This window comes from Apus apus, chromosome 4 (assembly GCF_020740795.1).
Source record: "Apus apus isolate bApuApu2 chromosome 4, bApuApu2.pri.cur, whole genome shotgun sequence".
Taxonomy (NCBI): Eukaryota; Metazoa; Chordata; class Aves; order Apodiformes; family Apodidae; genus Apus; species Apus apus.
Window position 1 is genome coordinate 28,076,559 of NC_067285.1, and position 22,950 is coordinate 28,099,508.

A 22,950-nucleotide genomic window follows, 5' to 3' on the forward strand; every position below is an offset into this window, starting at 1 on the left:
TGAGATCTATGGCCATTCTTAGCGGAACCATCTCAGGATCCAGGCTGTAGCAACTCAAGGTCCTTTCCAGCATTGAGGCCAAAGGCAACACCACCAGCTGAACCAGGGGTGAGAGAGCCCACAGCACCAGTCTCAGGGCTGCCAGCCCCTCAGCTGCAAACCCCCATCCCCACTGTTGTCTCTTCATTGCCTTATGGGCAGCAGGAATTGCTGGGGACTTTGTTACAGGGGCACCGTGTTACTGGGACCAGAGTGAGACTGGTTAGGTGGCCTTCCCACCTGACCCCCCAGCCATTAAGCAGCCTGTCACAAACATAGCTCTAGGAGACCATTTCTCAGAACAAACAGGCATTTTTCAGGAGAAGACCAAACAAATATAATTATTTTAAAACTAACTAATGTGACATTGACTAAGCAGCTTTTTGGGTTCTTCTGTTTTGTTTTGGTATTTGTTTGTGGTTGGTTTTTTGTTTGTTTGTTTTGTTTTTTAAAGAATAAATTATGGAAGGTTTTTACTTAAAACACTGAGAGAATATCCTCTATTTCAGTATTTACCCCTGCAACAAAAGATTATCTAAAATTAAAACCATGCAATGTTAAAGTGGCAAATATTGGAGAGATTTTTTTGATCTCTGCTCCAGGAATGTAACAATAAAAATATGGTGATACATCTCCTAGAGAAAGAGAATAATTCAGAGTGAAATTAATTATTCTAACTTCTTTGCAGAGCTTTCTCATCAGTATGCTGATATCAGTATCAGTTCTGTTTCATCTGTGCTGAACCACTGACCTAAGCATTTCAGCCCTTTGTCCATCCTATAGTCATCAAGTAGCATATACAGTTCAGTCCTTCTAGAGACATTAGTTAGCATCTAGGGGTGGAATATCGAAAATATTGCATTACCATGTGGTTGCTCCCATATTCCAAGGGAAAGAAGGAGTGCTGAGGCAAAAGGGTTAAGCTCCCCGTGTGCTTTGTTCGAAAGGCAGCCCCAGTCTGATGAGCTGTAAAAGGTACCTCAGCATTGAGGCTGGGGAGCAGAGCAACATGATTTAATGCAAACTGGTTTTCAAATGGACTCAAGAAAATAATACACCTTGATTCCACCCTAGTTTGACAAGCATCTGTGTTCAGCATTGACCCGCTCAGTTATAAAACTAGTGTTAAGTTCTCCTTCTATTTTTTTTATATTTAAAAGTAGCATTAAATGGTTTGGATTTTCTTAAGTTAGAAAACATTTAAAAAAGAGATAGAATTCTCACATTTACAAAAGTAACACTTGAACAGAGCACTAATATTAATAATAGTTAATATACAACCTAATTGTATTTACTATTTACATTTTTAAAAAATTGAACTCATATGCAAAGTGAATCCAAATTCACTTTTTAAAGATGTATCCATCATACAAATGAAACAACTTCTGCTATCTACGTTGTTAATATTTAGATGAGTATTTTGTTTGGGTTCTTCCCCTTCCCCCAAACCTCCATTAATATGCCTTGTATTTTAATCCTTTCCAAAAACACAGAAATTCCTCAAATACAAATGCTATTTCTGTTATGGAACAGTGACTCCAATTAGTATCCTAAAGACTCACAATAACTGTAATGATTGAGCATCTGTTTTTCAGAACAAGCAAATCTTTGGTGTTCTTTCTCCTTGTTTGTAATTTCTTTTTCTCATCCAGGAGTGTTAATCAGTGTGTCCTGGTTTGAGCCAGGATGAAGCAAATTTTCCTTTTACTGATTTTTTTTTTTCCTTCAGTAAGCTTTTTTTTTCTAGTACCAGTGTGTTTCAACTAAGACTGATAACAGTGGAATGTTTTTCTAACTGCTGGGTCTTCAAGGTCACATCTTTGCCCTGCTGGCTCAGACACTACAGGGAGATCTATGCCCCCCTGTAGGAGGCTGAGTTAGACAGCAAAACTGGCCAGAGATAATCCATTCCGTGTATCTATGTTAGCTCAGAGGAAGGTCAGAGATCACAGAAGACAACTTCCTTCCTGCTTCTTCTTCCATTCTCTTCCATCCATGGCCAGAGTCTGGGGAGGACTCCATCCCTCCATCACCACCGACCCCCTGGCTTGAGCTCTCCTGACCCTCATCACTGCGCTTTCTCCAGCAGCTCCAGGATTTTTTCAGGACTTTTCACAGCTCAGGAGATGCTGGGGGGAGGCGAGAGGCTTTTGCACATACCTGAAAATATTTGTATATAATTGTATATATTTTCTGTTATCATTAGTGTTTAATTAAAGCTGTGTAGTTTAGTTTTCAATCCTGGATGGGAGGGGATCAAGAGCGTTGTTGTCGAACCCGAGTCAAACGGTGACACAGTGCTTAGTACTGTAATAGCAAATCCATACCAATGCATAAAACATATGTAATTCACACCAGAGCTGCATTAAATCTAAGAGTTGTTCCAGATCTTATGGTATACAAAAGCCAAAGCACCAGGGGGACATTACCATATTGTTCCAGTCCCTTCTGCAAACTCTTTCTGAGCAGTTTGATACTGGTCCTATTTTATAATCTTCCTAGAGTTGCACCCCAGTGCATTCCAGCTTGCAGGTCCTACATTTAAGGATTTTTCTAGATGAAATTTTAAAGCTGTCCTAAGCACCTGGGGCTCCTGTACATACACAAATGTCAGACGAACATTATGTAGACAGCCTGCGAACTTATTGGAAGAAAACCCAAACCAAAACAACAGAAGCACAGCCACACACATGTAAAGACAGAATGGGGAATTCCACAGCAGTAAGTCCTCTGACACTGCAAGTTTTCCTCTGAGATAGAAATCAATGTTCCTTCTCTCTCTTAATAAAAAAAAATATTGCACATTCCTAGTTTCCTGAAATCTTAAACACTGACCAAAGGCCGTATGTGACACTGGAAAGAATAGTTTCAGCTTCCTCAACAAACTTTAAACTTCAAACAGGCCCTACACTACAGCTGCATTACAGAATCTTAAAAGGTTTCCCATTGGGAAATAATTTGCAAAGTTGTGTCTGTGAGAAAACAAATCTTTAAGCTGCCCAAATGACAGAGGCACTCAGAACAAGTAACCTTAGAGCTGTACTTTGGGGAAGAGACGGTCTCACTACCAGCAGACACTTGAGGTCAGACCAGAGAGGGAGCACAAGAGGAGCAACATGCAAGCAGTCACTTGTGGTTTATGCAACAACAAAATAACCATTGTTCACGATAGATGCACATAAAAAGAACTCACTGGAAACTACTTTTAATGTAAGCAAAACAAAACTGCTTATGATTTGTATGGTATGAGTGTGACAGACTAATCTGAGCAGCTTTTTTTTCCATACCTCTTAAAATAAGCATTCAGTAAGTAATTCACATTACACGCGTCATCTTTGGTAACAGTGTACATTTGTGTCAATCACTCGGTAAACACCAGGTCTAGATTTTTAGAATGTAATGAATCATAACTACACACTATTTTGAAACTGCAGAAACATCTTCCAACTGTACATCAGCTTGCAAAGGGAAGAGTTCAGACTAGCAATACCAAAATTACTTCCTAGAGCTATGTAGCAAAAGTTACAATTCTTTGTCACATAGCATTACACTAGTTTGTCACTTAGTCTATAGTTGAAGTAGGCTTCTAGTAAGCATTATTATAAATTAATAGCAAAGCAGCTCCCAAAGCAATTTAAGGGAGTAGGATTGAAAGCTAAGAACTTTGATTAAAGCATCATTTTCCAACTTTGTTTTCTAATCCTAAATTATTAAAATACAGAAGAGGTCGTAATTATTTTAAAAAGGTGCATCATTTAGAAAAGAAGTATCATTCCTTACAATACGATTTTAAACTAACACAGAAGAACAAAACAGTGCTACATAAATACAGTCAAGAGCATTCAGATGGTGGGATGCAGATACAACCTTATGTCCTCTGTTTCATTGCCCGATCATGGCTTTTTCCTTGCTTTGATGTGCATTTGATGGTCACTGAACTTTTCCCACTTATCCTGAAGTGGATTGTCCCCACATACTGTGTTAGCACTTAAGAGTCAGCATTTATTTACAACTGAAGAGCAGCACAGCCATCCTCCATCCTACATCTGTGCTCACTCCCCTGCAGTACTGGAACGAGCACAACAGCTTGGATGTCTCAGGGAATGCATCATTGTTCTGAAAGGCCTTTTCTTCCCCATTTTACTAGAAGATGACTCCTCATTACTTTTCTCAGCCAGCTGAGCAGGCTCTGTCTGGAATTGTTCTATTTGAATTTCAAGATGTTTTTGAATGGCTAGCCCAAGGACTTCTGGATCCACTGATGCCCCATACACTTCCCATGTCATTCCTTCATTATCCCATCTCACTTCAGGTACTGGAGATTTGGGGGCCCCCAAGTCTTGCTCCAGGTTGACTTCTGGGAACACATGTGAGTGGCCTTCGGCTGCAGCTGCTGGGCTTGTTGCCACAGATTTGCTCTCCACAAGTGGAAGAGTTTGTACCTCAGCATCTCTACGCTCAAGGGCTGGTTTCAGTCCTTTGGTTAAATCATTCATAGAGGTCATAGTCCACATATCTTTCATCATCATTACCATGTCTGCACCTTGCTGGCTACTAAAGGCAACACAGGCAGCCTTTGTTTCTGGAGGAGCTCTCTCCTGCTGAGCACAGTGTTGAGCATGTTGCAGTTCTTCTTTGGGAATGCTACAGCACTTCAGGACTCTTTTGGCATCCAGGCCTGATTCACTTACTGAAGACACCAGCTTAGGATATGTCAGAATGTCTGAAGTAGAAAAGGAATGAAGGTAGCCAGGTGCTGCCTGCTCTTTTCCTGACTCACTAACTGAGCATACCAACTGTGGAACAAGTTGTAGAGATGGTATGGGCAAAGAATGGCAATAGGCAGGGATGGTGGCATCTACTTTCATACAATGGTCTTGCCTTATAACACAGGGCCCAGCAGAATCGTTATGAACTGTCATCACCATGGGGGAGTATGCAGAGTTTGGAATATTACTGCAAATCAGACCACCATGTATAATCCCAGTGGCTTGACTGAACACTGTCCTGTTTGAGAAACCATTTCCAGGTATGTGGGATCCTAGAACAGCAGCATGGAATGTTCCAGGATCTGTGTAAACAGTGCTATTATGGGAAATGCCACCACTGTTGAAGCTATTTGTGGGTATCTTTTGGTCTCTAGGTAGAACTGGAAGATGAGTCACAAGGTTTTGATAGTGAGATGTATTTTCATTTATTTCTGGTCCATATCTCTGTGTTCGTAAACACATGCCAGCCACTGACGGACCATGCCTGCAGCTAGGAGAGCTGGAGTGAGTAGCACTGGTTTCTACGTGAGTGATGTAAGTCTGCTGTTTGCAACTGCAAGCTAGGTCTGAGTGGCTTCTCTGAAGAGCCATTCCTGGTTCTTTCATTTCACTCATGCACTGTTGATATGCAATGCAAGAAACATTCTCAACAGTGCTGCTCTTTACACATATCATAGTGTCCCCCACTTCCCAGGATGGTGGGGACTGTTCAGCAACAGGAAAATGGTTTGCAGTCTTAGTTCTGCCTGGTGAATTGTCATTGGCTGACTGATTGCTTACAGTTTGAACCACTGATTCAAGTCCCATCATCCCAGGCTGTGAGCAGGACCATCCAGGACTCAGCACACTCCTAGCATCACTCTGGCTTTCTGGGATATGGCAGATGACACTACTGTGGCTTTTCTTCAGCTCCTTTTTGTTGCTTTGCCTTCCCTCTAAATTTGATTGCCCCATACAGGCCAGGCTTGAGGAGCTTTTTGACAGGGGGTGACTGTTGATGTCCAAGAGACCATCACAAGTAGAACTTAGTGCGTCTTGGTAGGAATGAGTGTGAAGCTGGTAGTGGTCAGCTGACATGGCAAAACAGAGAGATCTGCAAGAAATAGTGGGGGGGGGGGGGAAAGCAAATTGAGAAGGAAATATATGCACCAGAAACGATAATCTCTATTCATCTTCTGCCTGGGCTTCTTGCTTTTCACAGTTCACAAATACTTTTTAAGAAGCACTATACTGTAGTCTCTGTACTCAGACTGGCCAGTTTCCATTTTCAGTTTCCTCAAAGGGCTTTATCCTGAATTAGATTCAGAATTTATTGAAATTCCATTTCATAAAACATGAAGGGAAAAAAACATTCTTGGTTTCTGCCTTTTAATAATAGCAATCTCAACATTGCCAAGTATCGTCTCCCCTGAATTCACTGGAGCCATTGTTGGGGTATGCAGAGATGTCGTGTAACTTAAGCAAAAATAGAAGCACTTGTAAATAAGATAGCTTTTCACCACGGTGTTCATTAAGCCAATGATGTTAACTGTATTGTCAAAACAAAAATCTGTTCAGGTTTTAGTCTCAACACTGCCATTTTGGAAGTTATCCACTCAACGCTGCAGCTTTCAAACATTAACAAAGCCTCAACAACTGAACAAGTTCTCTTTTCCCCCTGCCCTTCCTAACAAGCTTCCTTTGATTTCATTTCACCACAATCATCACTATTTTTGTCAACTGTTTCCCCAGAGTCCACACAAGTGTCTAGTAAATGTGGACAAAACTGCTTTCATCACCTGTGGCAGAGGACACGTGACATAAGACCCAAGGAAATGAGCTCTACAAGGCCTGTGTGGACTACCAGAACAAATAATGCTGGGCAGCACGGGGCAAAAATACCTGGCTGACCCATGATGGGCTTTCTAGCTTGTGCTTACCACTGGCATAGTAGGAGGAAGAAGCAAAAAGGGATCCGGTGAAGGGCTGGAGGCGAAGCTCCCCTAAGAACCACTGAGCTGGATGGAAATTTTGCATCTCAACACAGGGGTCATTAGTGGAACATGCTTCAGTGCATGGTTTGGGCTTCTTGTGCCAATCACCTTTGGGAATCCAGAAGTTCACAGTGGCTGTGGAAGGTACATACTCACTGCACGAGAAGCAGGGTGAAAACAAACAAAGAAACTCTTTAATCAAAGTATTGTGGTTCTTCTGTCCCTTTTTTTGGTGTACTCAGTCAATTCTCTTGTTAGAAACCACTTTTTTCTACCAGTTGGTACAGTATGCTGTATGTTTGTAACATTTATGTTAGCACTTCTGCATCTAAGAGAAGGCATAATTGAAGATTTTCAATCTAACTAGGTTAGTGATCAATTTTTGTTGACTGAATCAGATCATCCACAGATTGACTACATACATTCCCTTGGTGTCACAGAGATCTTTCAATATTTGTATAACCAAGTTATTTTAATGTGGTTATATATCTATACCTACATATAAATATCTCTTTCCTAAAAGAACTGATTCTGACAAACAGAAAAATCTAGAGCATTTATTAATTGCTTCCAGGTCAAGTACTACTGGGTATTTTGTTGTGCACAAGTATAGCGGAAGCCACAAGTTCTTGTTTTAGAGAACTTTCCCTCAGGTGCACTCCATATACTCTGCCTCTCTAGCAGGACCCCTGCAGAAACCTTCACAATTTCTTGTGAACTGTATTGCTGAAATAAAAATTAATGTGTGGAACAAGAAAGGTACATACACATGGTGAACAAAAGCAGGCTGTAAGTGTAACAGGGAAGTTCACTCGTAACACCAAGAGACCAGTGACTGCAAGGGCTCACATTCAAACCTCTCTGTGAGAAGCTTTTAATATGTGATCCTTTTAATATGATATCTACAAGCTCAAAGAGCCATTTACCAACATAACTGATAAAGAGCATGCCTTTTGCTCCATCCACAACCAAGAGCTCGACTGCTGATCCAGACAGCTATCAGTGCTTACATTTTTGTTGTTAACTTTGGCAAGCTAATAGTTCAGGTTGCAATTTTCTCATCACCCAAAATCCACTTGCATTGGCTGCTTTCCATAATTAAATTAAACTGAGCAATACAACACTAAAAAATAATTATATTTGTAATCACTTCTTTGAGAAGCTTCTCATTGTGGGCTGTGTTGTAAGGACTTGTGAGTGGCAGCAATATATTCTACCACTAGGATTCACTGAAATTTGGACTCTGCAGAAAAAAGGCAGTTTCTCCTTTTTCATATGTGCTTGGTTCAGTTAGAAGTTAAACCCATTGCAGAGTCCACCTGCACCAAGCCTGCACTTTACACTACACTGCCTCTCTGACCTGCGAGATTCCACCGGCTGGTGGCATCTAAGAGCAACACAAAAGCGTATTTTCTTCCAGAAACATAATTTCAGATTCCTGGGTTAGAGGCAATGCTGAATGCAGCTGCAGTCAAAAGCAACTACTTGCCAGGCTGGCCATCAATGTATTTCTGTATGTTTTTCAAAAGCCCTCACAAAATCTCACCTGACACTTAGAAGGAAGAACTGAAATCACAGTTTTGAAACACTTCACTCATTTCCTCCAGCATGTGATCTATCATGCAGCCACTTACAAATAAGGGTATAGTCTGCCACAGAGTTCAAAGAAGTCAACAGGATTAAATGCCAAAGCATAGCTGTCTGCAAGGTGAAGACCTTACATCTAATCTCTTTAGAAGATAACACCTGCAAAGGTTTTCACACACACTGGGATGAAACAACATTTACTAACGGAAATCCCCAGTCACAAATACTGAGTCTCAGGTGAAATGGAGCTTCAAGCATATCCTGTTACAGATGATACAAGGCTGTGAAAACTTTGAAGAGCTCTCTCACAAAGTTTACAAGGTTCAAATATGTATATGTACACAGACACTGAGATCTCTATTTGCTTTCTTTACGTAGCATTAATGCAGAAACCTTTGTACCTAGAAGTGATGCAAATCTGAGATTGATTCATCACCTGAATGTGAAGAAACACATTCAGATGAATGAAACGGTTCGCATATATTGACATCACTGAAAACAATATCCAGTGTGATGTCTGCAATGAAACCTTCAAAGAGGACTCTGAAAGGATTTATTTTTGCCCCCCACATAGACTCCAACTGCAGCTGAAATCAAGACCAACCATGGGCCAGTGCTACATATATTACACACGTACGAATACTTATGCAGCATTATAACCAGCAGCTATCAACAGCATTTGAACATCTTTGCTTAGGTAGACCAGTGTTCCATGGTAGCACAATTGTAACAATTATCTTGTTCTTTTGGGACCTTAAAAACAATGGGAACAATTACCAGTTAAGTAAAACGGCATCTCACCTGATATTTTAGGACATAGTTTAGGATGGGGGGGAAAAAAAGGGTAAAAAAGAAGCCAAACGCCCATTCAAACAAAATTAATCCACTTCCTTCAAAATAAAGCACTTTCCTATTGTGTTGAAATCCAAAGTTCATTTTCCCAGACAGCCTGAAGATTTCCCCATTTATAGGCCACCTATTTCTTTGCCCCACCATTCCCTGCTCCTTTTCCCCACTCTTGAAAGACCTACAAGCCCTTACACAACAAGCACGTTTTGCTCACCTGGCAGAAGCTGGGCCCTGAGCCAGACTTGTGCACGTGGAGCTCTGCATGGAGGGTGACAGCTGCAGAACAAATCAATGTTTGGTAGACCTGGCCTCTCCTCACCTCTGCTGCAGCCAAGTGTTGCCACACCATTTCACAATAGCAGAAGTGAGCATGTGCCACAAACTACATCACCTTGCTGAACCTCATTTTTCTTTTTTTGTTGTTAAACTGGCTTAGCTCTCTACATTGAACCATCGATCCAGCCACACTGGTCACTAACGTCAGCACAGAGGAAAAAGAAAACTGCTCCCCTCTGCAGAAACACAAACTTAGTGGCATACACCCTGAGCAAACCTGCACATGCAGTGCCCTTCTTCCTAAGACTTTGGAAATGGCGCATAATCCCATATGCACCTTTCCAAATCCTACACTGCACACATGCAAGGCCGGTGCTGATTCTCCAGGGCACACAAAATTCTTACATGCACACACCCATCCCTACGGCAAGGACACATGTACACTCACTAGAGATGCTGCACTTCGACGTGTGAGCGCCTGCAGGCTGCACCCAGCCAAGGGCTCCTGAGAAGGGGCAGGAAGCAGAAGGGTCTGGATGGGCAAACAAGAGCTTATACCAGGGAGAAGATGGGAGCAGGCACAGAGAATAGTATGACAAACTTGTAAAAACACAGTAACAACAACAACACCACAACCCACAAAACATGGAAACTCTAGTATAATTTCACAGACATGCAATGCCATTGTATTTTGTGAACAAGCTAATCAGGAATGGATTACCCACATGAAACATGGATATAAACACAGCTGACTTAGTGGGTACTCAGGGACCTGAAACAGCATTTTTGCATATGGTGGGTGGAGAAGACAACTTTGCTTAACCTCGCTCTCTAGAATCTAAATATATAATTAATAGTAAAAATAATTTTATTCAAAAATACCTATTGTAGATACTGAGCTGATCTGAGATATTTTCATTTGGAAATTCAAAGGAAATCTGTACCTGAATACACAAACAAGAAAGCATGAACTTTGAGGGAGACACCCTGCCATGAATATATAGAAAATTGTTAGACAAGCAGAGAAAGGATTAGGATAAAAATGGAATTAACATCTACTATTTTTGGCTTAGCTTCAGATAGCTTATGAGGGGATCTAGGCTGCCTTCATTAATTCCTCTGAACCACTTTAAAGCAACAAATATGTATTTTGCTATGACTTATGATTAAAGTTGTGACCTACTTATGCAGCAGTAAATTTAGTCTTGGAATATAAAATATAATGTATATTATCAATTGAAATAAATTACCTGGTAAATTACCTATGATTCAAAAATTCTTCAGTATTTTTAGACTGTATACATGTACTTTAAATTACTATTTTGACAATAAACAAGTGGATATAAAGTGGAATAATTCCTTAGTCTCATGTCAATAAGGAGAGCGAGCTTTCATATAATATATAAAACCACCTGATATTTCAGCATGACCACATTTAGCTAGTGTATTTGCTAGTGGTTGCTTTCTTCCCTGCATTGGCCAGCTTCACAAGAGTGGTATGGTGAACAAAACATCCACAAAACAAGTAATAGCTTTCATCATGAGAATAGTAACATGAGATACTAATATCAGATGTGTTAACACAAGAAATCCAGCCATGCTTGCATTTTCTCCAATAAGCAAAGAAACTACAAAAATGCCAGCCCTGCTGTGCATCAGCACTTCATAACCTGTGCAATAATCAGCTTCATAAGACAAACACACAAACTCCAAGACAAACACATGTAAGTTTTATACAAGGAGAACAGTGTCATTTTAATTAGCACCTGAGATTTACTTGAAGAGAAGGCTACTATATCTAGGTTCTTAACTCTGTTTAATCTTATTACAGACACCATGGTTATTAAATTTGAAAAGGCAAGAGCAGTTTATAGTTAAGATGACAGAACTTTAATTACAGCCTTAGAGGCAGCTGTCCCTTCACCGTAAACACTGCTGACACCTGGCTGAGACACAAGACAGCACACAGAAATAACATGCTAGTATTAGAAGACCTGACAGCCTCTAACTATAGTCTCTGGAAAGAAACAGTCCATTAACAGTAATTACTAACATCTACTGTTGGGTGGGGGGAATCAAACCACTTGAAAAGCACTGGTAAAACAGGATTAGCCATGGTAAAAAGCTTAGAGATTCAAGTGTCTAGGATTAGGTTTTTATGTTTTTAATTACTATTTTACTTTGTGAGGTGTAAGGCAAAGGAAGAATTAGAGGAGTTAAAATAAGGGAAAAAGTATCACTCATCATTGAACTTGGAGGACTTTCCCTTAATTCTGTAAATACAACTATATTGATCCAACTAGATTAATACAGAATCAGCTTGAGACCCCAATTACTTAACCTCTAATCTGTCATCTTCCTTTAGGCTTTCCATTTTGAGTAGCATTGTAAGTTAACTATGCCTTGTTCAGTTAAATCTGCTAATACCCTCTTGTATTTATTTTAGGTCAACTTATAACATTTCCAGGTATCAGACAGATCTTCAAGATCTGGGCATGTACAAGTGCCATCAGCTGCAGATAAGTGCACACTGTGTATGCAAATGAACGGGATTATTCTTCAGTTCTGCACCACGAGAAGCACAGGTGGCAGTCGTGCAGGTGACTGGGACCATAATTCACTTGTAGGAAGAGAGGTACATTTGACAGGCTAGAAAACATGCGAGCAGAAGGGACACTCAGCAGTCAGCACAGCAAAAGCATAGACTGTGTGTGCTGTATATACGTATAAGCTGACTAGTTGCAGCTTTTCTTTAATTTCTGTTAATTATCACTCTGCCTGTTAGGTTTGCTTTGAAATTTCCGGTCCTTTGTATTTCCCCCAGCTGAATCTGAGCACACTGGACAGATACCTCTCTACACTGACTGGCAACAAGATGAAAAGAGTGCCCTTTTTACTGGGTATTAATGAACCTCAGCAATTTCCTTGCTTAGGACCCAAGGACTCTTTCCCCAAACACTGAAGTTATCACAAATAGCCTGGTTACCGCTTACTTCACCAGGATATAATAAAACAGTTGCCATGTCAGGAAGTTAACAGTCAAATATTTGCAAATGCATTCATCTCAGGGCAGAATTGCAAGGCCTTTGTGCCCACAGTCTTCCCAACAGCACAAAAAAAGCCATGCAAGAGGACAACCATTTGCTTTTAAGAAAGAAACAAAGGCAGCCCACAGCCCTGGCAGAGATTGAGCCAGGAAAGAAGAGCTAAGAACTCTAAATTCTAAAATGGAAAAGGCTAAAATGAGAGTGCCAAGAGAGTAGAATATGAGAAGGATGAACCAAAGGAGACTGTCTTAATGACAACTTAAATTAAATTCCCAGAAAGGAGATTTTATATGGGCTGTAAATGAACTATTGGAAAACCAGAGGGGTGCACGCTATCACACGGGAGGCATGCATTGGGATGTAGTCCTGACACCACCACATGACACACTGTGCAACTGTGTGTCCTCTGCACTATCTTCCTGTATTTAATCATGTGTCCCAGAAAGTGTTTTCATCCTCCTATTCACAATATGTGCCCATGTACACCGACCTGCCTCCATGTACAAGCTGCCTACAGTGTGCCCAGCCGAGCTGAGAGACGAGATACTGTGCAGTCATACTGGATGTTCACTGTCAGCATTTGACAACTTACTTCTTTAAAGCTCATTTCTTCAGTCAGAAGACTTTTTCATTAAAGGGTCTCTTATGAGGAACGGCTGAGATACCTGGGTCTGTTTAGCCTGGAGAAGAGAAGGCTGAAAGAGGAACTTATCAATGCTTATAAATATCTACATGGCAAGTGTCAAGAAGATGAGGCCTGACTCTTCTCAGTGGAGCACAGCGACAGGACAAGGGGCAATGGACACAAACTAGGATACTGGAAATTCCATCTGAACATGAAGAAAAACAACTCTGAGTGTGAGAGAGCACTGGAACAGGCTGCCCAGAGAGGTTGTGGGGTCTCCTTCCCTGGAGGCATTCAAAATCTGCCTAGATGCAATTCTGTGCCCCTTGCTCTAGGTGAATCTGCTTTAGCAGAGAGGTTGGACAAGATCTCCAGAGGTCCCTTCCAACCTCTAACACTCCATGATTTTGTAAATATGCTGATATGATAAAGTAATCAACTTTTCAGCAGCTGGGGCTTTTAAAAAAATAATCATCAAATATCAAATATCATGACAGCAGGCAACACTGACAGTGAACAGTGTGTGCCTACAGAAGCAGTACATTAATATAATTGCCTTTCACGCAAAATGAAACTTAATTCAGCCACCAGGTTTATGCTGTTAAGAATTTCTGGCTACTGGTATCCACTGGCAGAGAAAAACAATTTCTTCAGAAATTAGTCTTAGTGAACAAAATTTGCAATAATACAAATACAATCTGCCTACAATAAGCCAGCAGTCAGCACGTCTAACAGATTCCACCCAAACTGGCTAAACGATTAAAACATCCACTTGCCAATTTATGAGACTCAGAAAATATTCAAATTATCATCTTGAAATCAAATAATCATGCTTGAAAGCTTAACAGCAACAGTTAGAGGGAAGAGATGTGCTTGGCTTAGTCTCCCTGCCCCATGGTTATCTTCGCTTTAACTTCAGGCTTCAGCACTGTAGTTACTTTTGAGACACTCCACCCTGAAAAATGAACATTTATCTGACACCTGAAGCTCAGTGATACAATCTTGTGTGTTGACGCACAGGTAGTGTGTGTGTGCTCTGTGCTGACTGGAAGGAGGTGGCCAAAATGAAGAACTGAGCCTCTGTCTAATATGCCCAGCATCCTGGAAAAACTCGATCACTTGGGCTCAGTGTTATGCTGATAGCAATCACTAATTAGGGTGGCAGACAAAGAAAGCTTAAATCTGCCTTAAAAATACTGACTAGGTACAGCTGCAAGTACAGTGGCTTTCAGGTTCACTTATCATCCCTGATACAAGGATGGCAATTCCTATAGCTATGTTGAACAAGAATAATGATGACACAAACAAAAGTAACAGTAATCTGAAGCTCTCCAAACATCTGTTAGGATGAAGGAAGACAGACTTAAAGATGCTCCAACAAAACAAAGATGACTGATTCTTTTTCTGCATGTGACGGTTAAATCTCTCTCCTGCCAAAAAAAACCTGACTACTTACTGAACAAGACCTAGTAATTTACCCTTTCTTGTTCCCTTATTTTTCCCTGTGATTGAACCCTATACAAGGGCTACAACCCCCGCCCTTTAATTCTTGATTTAAATGACAGTGTTTATGAACTGTACAAAAACTGTTAAAGAAAGGAAAGATGGATTGCCTTTTTGAATCTACCGCCAGAAGTTGCTCTTAGTAGTGGTAGGGAGAAGACTGACTTCTAGATTATAAAAACCCAATGGCTTAGTAATTAGAAAGAAGAAATAATTGCCTTCTAATTCTGCCTGTGCTCACTGACATACTGTATGAGCAAGTCATTCACTTTGTGACTCAGTTTACCCATCTGTGACTAAGGGATTATATGCACAAGTCCCTGATAGAGGCATTTTAAGGCTTAATTGATGACTGCAGAGCACTGTGAAATCACAGAATGAAAATTATTAAATATAAGACATTGAGAATAATGTATTCTGGTCCTTCTTATGTTATACTTGGCTTTAAATAAATAAACAGAGCATCTCTATGTGAAATTCCTGTTGCATTTGCAGAAAGCCCATCTTACCAGTCAAGTTCGGACACTATCCATGCCTCAGAAGCAGCTGTTCAAAGCACACCCTCCTGCAGCTTCCCAGTATCACATGTGGATGAGTAACCTTAAGGATTCTAAACACATAAAACCAGTATTAACAGAATTTCTCAAATTAAAAGTCATATATAGATATTGTATATCCTGTTATAATATGCATGCTAATAACATGCACAATACATACGTATGATATACTAAATAGCAATGATTTATTATAGGTAGATTTATTATACCTTTATAAGCAGAGCTTATAAAGTTGTGACTTACAAAGTCACACCTGCAAACTGTTCTGTCCTACAGTGCTGCATTCACTTACAAGCTTTTATTTACTACGATAAACTTTTCATTAAAATATCTCTGGCAGAGAGATCCTGTGACAAATTCTGTGAAATTGGTTCACATTGGAAGCTGCCTTTTATGTATATTTAAGCTGGAAAAGATCAGGCAATCTCTATCCAGAGGAAAAAGTGGTGCTACACATGTATAGTCAAGTGAGCATTTAAAAGGACTAAAAAGATGACTAATAGTTTCATGGTGTTGCTAAAAGTTCCCATTGTCTAACTGAAGCTAGCTTCAAAACTATATACACAAAGAATATGGGAGGAACTAGAAAGAACAAGTTTCCTTTTCAAACCTGATATTTTGTCATAATTAGGAGTTGTTATGATGAAGTGCAGTGTCTCTCAAACAAGCAACTGTCCTAATTACTCTGTGGTCTAATCAGAACTACGTGGGCAACTATTAACTGTAGCTTTCAGAAAACATCCGAAGTGGAAGAAAGAGAGCACCTCTACTCTCTCAAGACAGAAGAAAAACATTAGAGCTTGGCTAGAGGAGAGCCCATGCTCACAAGATGCTACCCAAAGCTTGACACGGGTGACCTTAAGGAGATAACAACCAAGACACAGTAAAGCAGCAGACTAATGCTTGTAAATGTTTTGCCAAATCCAAGTTTGTGAAGAACTTCCGTTCACACCCTGCTATATGTAAACAAGCAAGTTTCCCCTCTTCTTGGTTAATCTGAACCACAAAATGAGCTGCAGAATTCTCTACTTCCTTATTAACGTTTAATCATGTCAGAAACACAAAACACTGGGGTATAAACTTGGAACAACTTAGAAGCTGCAAGACAATACAGGTTCCTGTCATGACCAGGGCAGAGGAAGATCCCACCTGTGTGGTGTGGACAGCTAGAGGATAACTCTCTAAGCATCTGCTGTTTGCTGCTAACAAGAAGATACTGATTATAAAGAATTAGGTCTCTGATACAGGAACTCTTTGCTTTTCCAATGCTTGTTTCAACACATTCACAATGCAAGTGGACAAAAACCTAAGAAATCTGTTCTGATGTCACAGCTGCCTCTGCTTTGAGCAGGAGGTTGGAATAGATGAGTTACCAAGGTCCATTCCAAACAGAATGATTAAATTACTGGGGTTTTTTAAATTGTTTTCATAATTTTGTCCTTTGATCTGTCATTACCAATAAGAAGTTTTCCTATGGCTTCTCATCCGAAGCCTCAAAAGAAGCTGGAATGTGCAACCATTTTGTAATATTAAACCATTTGTTTAACTGATTAGTGGAACCTGTACCTTATACTGAAATGAGGTAAAATGGGAATGACTTTTGAAAGGAACCACAAAAGCGATCTCTATTCTACAGATGAGGTGATCCATACAAAGGAGGCAATGAACTCCAGAGTTTCTTTCCAACTTGTTAGCCCCTTTTTTAATACTAAATAAAAAGCACTCCACTGCTTCCACAGTTTAGAGGCCATTCAGAACCAAATAAAAATGCTAAACCAAAATACATCTTTCTCCTTGACATTTCAAGACATACATATCCACCCTGTTCAGTCATAAACACTGAACTTCCCCAGCAGATTCTTTACAGAAAGCAAGAAAGTAATTTTAAGTGTAAAAAACCGCCAAAAATCTGGTTTAGAAGAGTTAGGGTAGCTTTGTGCATTCATCATCTCTTCAGTTTCCATGTCAGGTTTGCTTATTTTGAGCGGAAAAGGAAGTTGGATCTTTCAATTCAGCTCAGATGAGCTGGGTTCTGTCAGTGTTACACATTGTTGACTAGAGTGAAGCTCTGCAAGTCAAATGAAGGTCTTACAACTGCTCAATCCCATTAACCTTCATTTGGACACTCTGGTGTGTCCTTGGTAAAGCTTAAATAGTAGATATTCCACAGATGGATAAATACTCTTGCTTTTTTCTCCATTTTGTATTAAATCCACACTGTGTAAGAGTTATGGCATAATTTTGCAACACATACTACTTTAAAGTAGTAGAGGGACAGAGCTACTTTAGAGGTTATTTTTCTTAACATGCTTTTTTTTGGTGGAGAATAATGCTTGGACATGACACATGTGCTTAAGGCTCAAATCTGAGACCATGCTAGCAAAGAGCTGGTTGATGCCACCTTCATTTAGTCAGCCTGTCCCTATTCCCACGCTCCAACTTTATATACCTAAGCAGTTCCAAAGCAATTTTTGTAGTTTCTGTTGATAATTTGTCTGAGTGGAACTTAATTCTGAAGAACTTTAACAGCTTTTGTAAAGGAAAGAGACCACCTTTTCCCCCCACCATCCACTGAGGAATCAGAGGATACTCCTAAAGGACAGTTTGTAACACACACATGAACTACAAGCTGCATTGCTTTACATTAATTCAATAGTTATAATGCATCCATAAGAATTTGATGCAGTATTTATCTTAACCAGAGAATGGCTCATGTAGTGTCTCAGCTCACTGCCTCCTGTCTACTCTACTCCGACATATATTTTCATTCTCCCCCTCTTTTTGCTTTTACAGAAAAGACAGTTTTCTCACCATTGAAACAGCCCTCCCCCTCCACAAAAAAAAAAGACTTTTAATAACCTCAGTGGTACAGATCTTCCAGAATTTTAATCACTGAAATGTGTTTTCACATATGATACTGTATATGCACAGAGCATTACAGTTTACACCACTTAAAAAACTCTTAGTACTGTATAATCAAACTGCAAGAATTAACCAAAAGGCCAGTGCCCACAAACCCTATGGTGTTGCTCACCATCACAGGAAAAGACAAAATAATAATTAAGAGTGCAAGGTTGACAAGGAAAGTAATGCCTAAGATAATTTACAGCCTGTATGATTCATGCCATACTGTTGTTCCTGAGCCAGAATGGGTTTTGGACAACAAGCAACAAAGTATCACATACATCCACCAAAACCACCAACTTTTGTTTCTTTTAGGAAGGAAGAGAATTGCTCAATGGCTTGGAGGTCACTTGCAACAGTAAACCTGTGGCATATGATAACAAAGTTTTATTTTTTTCTAATTCATCATTAAAAATACTTACAGAACACAGAAAATTAATAAATACTATTAACAGCACTTTTTCAGGTTCCTGAGCCTTTGAAAGCAACTTTCCTAGGTTGCAATCTCTGGCAATTCGTATAGCTGCTTGGTATGTCCAAATAGAAGGGACCAGTCCAACACACTACATCTTCATTTTGAAACATTAACTGTACGGGAAAGGAATGGAGAAATCAGCCGCTGATTTCTACAAGACTTGATGAAGAAGGAAGAGGATTTTGCTGCTGTTCTGCACAGAACTAACGAGCCTGCAGACAGGTGTAACATTCTCTCACTGGTACAGCAAATGCCTCTGCTCATCTAGAGTGTTTTAAAGCTACCTCCAATTTACCCTTTGCCATTGCCTTTAACAGAAAATTAAACTTCAAAAGTATAATAATAATAATAATAATAAATAACAATTCTTATCTGTTCCACCCTCCCTCATATGTTCTTATATTTCAAGTGTATTTTGAATATGCATAGTTTTCTGTGGAAGGAAAAAAAGTTGAATTTGGTAGGGTTACCTAATGGGGAATTATCACATTTGGTATTATAACCCAGCTCAGACATCATACAGCTATGTGCAGTTTACTACTTTTGTTGTTTATGCAGCCCATCATAGTTACCAGACAAACTAAACCGTAACTGCAGCTCTCTCTAGAGCACAGCCAAAATAAAATGTCTGGATGGTAAAAATCAACAAAACCCTACAACCAGAGAAGAGTGATTCACCATGTAACTGAACCACAACATGAAAACATGAAGCCCTCATCTAATCCACCCTCACAAATGAAACCTTCACCTAACCTAATTCTTTTACACAAAGACTCCATGCAGTTTTTGAAATTGGATCTTACTGCAGTCTAGGTCCTGCAAATGTCCAGACATATACTTCACCTTAAACATGCCAACAACCACTGCAAAAAAGCCACCAATATTTTTGTATCAGATTATTACTTTGAAGCCTGAGTCACTAGAAAAGAGGTAGATTTTGTTCTTTATATGGATCATATTACAAAATATATTTATTCAATGGCTACCTTTCCAGTCACCTTTCATACTTAGAATTCTCTAAACAAAAATAACTGCTTGCTCTTCTCATCTCTTTTAAACCTCTTCCCCTAAAATTCAGAAGTGCATCAACACAAATTTTTACTTTTAATAGCAGGAGATTATAAACTACAACATATGCACAAAGCACTTTTCTTCTATGGTTTCTGATTCAAAACATTTACTCCAGAGACAGAAAAAAGTCAAAACAAATATTTCACTTTGGAAAATACATGTTTTGATTTAAGAGAAAATTTCTAGTAATCATTCTAAATAGTGATTGATCATTTATCTAGGAAAGAAGAGTGTAAAACAAAGCTGATATACAGAAGGCACTGAAATATTCCTCAGTTTTTCTCTAGTGTTGGATATTAGCTTCTTTGCAATTTAAAAAACACGTGGTACACATGGAAAAAACAAGGGAAACCATTCTCTGGCAGACTAGTACTAAAAGGTAACAATTTAAAGCAACACCATTTACTCCTTTTTTTTTTCTTTAGTTTAAAAAACCCAACATACACACAAAAGAATCAAAAAGCATCTTTGTAAACTTGCCGATGTGCAAAGGAATAAGATGAATGGGATTATGGGGGTTTTTCTTCCCCAAAGAAATAGTGACAAGTATATTCTAGAAACACTTGCTGAAAGACAAATACATACACATTTAAGACACCAGCACAAAAAGCCTCACCTTCTGCAGAACTACATGAAATTCAATTAAAGCTCAGAGCCATAGTTCCCACCATTTTAGTAAAAGAGAATCAACTACAATTTCCTGGGCTTTTCAGTCCAGCTATCAACCCCCTGCTGCCAACACAGCACTTACAGAAGCCTGGGTCTGTCTCTGTGCAGCTCCTCTCCCTTCCTCTCATCTGCTTTGTTACTCTCAAAGACCTGCTGGCAAAATGGAGAGGATTCGGTGTCCTCAAAGGAGGAGAGAGAACAGGCAGCGCATGACTCCCATGGTCCTTACCTTCCCCCTATTCAGAGATTGCACATCCAGCTTCCCTGTCAAAGTTACTTGGAGGGGATTTAAAATAGACGCTCAGAAATTTGAGAAGAATGAGTGCCAAAAGAGTTCAGATTTCCTTTAGAAACTGGGCTCCTTGATCCGCCTGATGCTGTTGACACTAAGGTGAGCATATGATAAGGGAAAGGAGGAGGGATTGTTAGAGAGCATGAAAGGCAGGAGACTGGGAGATGGGGCTTCCTCCGCCTAGATATGACTGACACCCCTTCCTGCCTCCCCCTTGGCTGGAGAGGAAATAAAATGGAGTCTAGGAGGGAGGGAGGGAGATAATCCTGCAGCTTCATCTGATTAGAGAAACTGGGCCTGTGCAGAGCCAGCAATGCCGCCAGGGAAGCACGGGGAGGAAAGGCAAAAAAGAGCAGGGAGAGGAGGAGCAGAAGGGGAGGAATAGAAATGACACCAGGAAAAGGAAAATTATAGAAGGTATACAAAGGAACTGGCACCTGGGCCAAGCCACCCTGGATGTGTTCAATTTCTGTCCTCATGTAAATGTGAAATCATCAGGAGGAAACACCCACTGTTTCTGGTGATCCAGAGTGATCAGAAATACAAACAAAAAAACAAACAAAAACCTGTAATGCATCAGTTGCACAGGCGTGTACTGGGAACAAGGATATCCCCATGGATTGAAGAGAGTGAGATTGCTTGAGCTGAGTAAGGAGAAATGAAAAAGGCAGTATGCTACACATAATTATCTAGTTTGTCATGAACAGGACACAATCTACAACAAATTTTCTATTTCAAGTAATTTTCCAGAACCTGTTTCCACTTATTAAAACAAATCTTAGTTGAACCAAAGTGACTTAAAAAAAGTATGTATCAGCACACACACCAGGGTGCTTGCTGCTGTGGCCTTGGTTGCCCTCCCACAAGCCCCACACCCTAACAGCTACACTCCCAAACATGCCCTCCCTCCCACACCCAGCACAGGCAGTTGTGGGCTCGTGGCTGCCCACCTAGGTATGTCCACCTGCACCACCATGCTACTGCACCCCATGGGCAGGAGGCTGTGACCAGCCTGGCTCCAACTGCCTGTAGGTGTGAAGGCAACATCATGCCCGCACACTCAGCCTGACACAAGGGCTCACCCACGGCACTGGCAGGGTCCCAAGGGTGCTGCTGTTGAGCATCCCTTTTCCCATCCTCCCCCAGCAGTGAAACCCTGCCTCAAGGACCGAGGCATCCAGGTCACTCCAAGCTTCCAGGTGTGGCGCAAAGTGCATTGAGGAATGTCAAGGACAGATGTGGCCAGGGGAGCCTTGCCCCAATCCATGGTGGCCCATTTCTGCAAAGAATCTCTTTTCCTCTCCTTTATCAGCTGCTATACTTGGTCCTTTCCCAGGTACCACTCCCTGCCTCCACACTGTGAGCCTTGTGGCCTATTCCCCTCCATTTCAAGCTCCACACAAAGCAGACTGTTGGATCTCTGATGGGGCAAAAAAGGATGCCAAAACATAGGAAAATAATTTTTTCAAGTCCTCCTTCTTTCTGTTCAGGAAGGAGTCAATACCTTTCCTGTAAAACACAGCACATTTTCACTTAGTTCCTAAGTCTTCACCCAGTAACTTCCCATCATGCCTAGCTCACCTGGGAGAGGGATCAAGACCACCCTCCTGATGCTTTTAGAAAAACAAGATTGTTCCCTGAGTCTTCAAAATGGTCTACAAAACCAATAATTTTTTATGTGCTTCCAGGCTTTGTTCCTAAGACACCCAGCCCCACACACTCACTGAGTGATTACTCCCTTGGGCTCCAGGTCAGGAAACATTTCAGGGGTTAACAGCCATGCACAGGTCAGCAGCAACTTTCCAGCTGCTTTATTTTACTTGCCATGTTTATTATAGCAATGAAGCAGAGTAGACATTAAAGTGAGCTGTCTGTGCTGACCTTGTGCATCCTTACTGCAAGGCCGGAAACAGAAGTTCCTTGAACCCCTTCTTCAGGAGTACTCTTATCAGCATTCCTGGCCTAGGCAACTCTCCCACCAGTGCTTTAGGACTACATTGGTGCTGCAGGGAGAAGACAATGCTACAGGATTTTTAATCCTTTCTATTACTACTTACGGATTTACTTAATTATCAGAAGCAAACAAGCCACCAGCCCCGTGACTTTGAGTCACCTCATGTGAGGAAAGGCAGTTAGCTCTGCTTGCCTGCTGAAGAAGGGCACCATGGGGCAGAGCAGTCAGCTTCCATCCAGGGAATCAGGGTTTCCACAGAGAAAACCCCAGTCCTAGCCCAAAAGCCCTTTGTCTAGCCTAAAATTTACTAACAACACTTTAGCCAGCCACCCCTCTTCAGAAGAAGCTATGGGGTAGGAA

At 40.6% G+C, this 22,950-nt stretch overlaps 1 protein-coding gene across 1 annotated transcript in view; it reads right to left on the minus strand.

Moving 5' to 3' along the window:
• Positions 1-3,234: 3,234 nt before the first annotated feature.
• GPRIN2 (G protein regulated inducer of neurite outgrowth 2) overlaps positions 3,235-22,950 on the minus strand; it is a 35,889-nt gene continuing 16,173 nt past the window's right edge. Inside the window, exons 1-2 of the mRNA XM_051617243.1 lie at positions 20,427-20,439; positions 3,235-5,901 (exon numbers count right to left, since the gene is read on the minus strand). Coding sequence (XP_051473203.1) covers positions 4,092-5,885 — 1,794 coding nt within the window. The 5' untranslated portion in view covers positions 5,886-5,901; positions 20,427-20,439 and the 3' untranslated portion in view covers positions 3,235-4,091. Of the gene's footprint in view, positions 5,902-20,426 lie in introns of the transcript that reaches the window.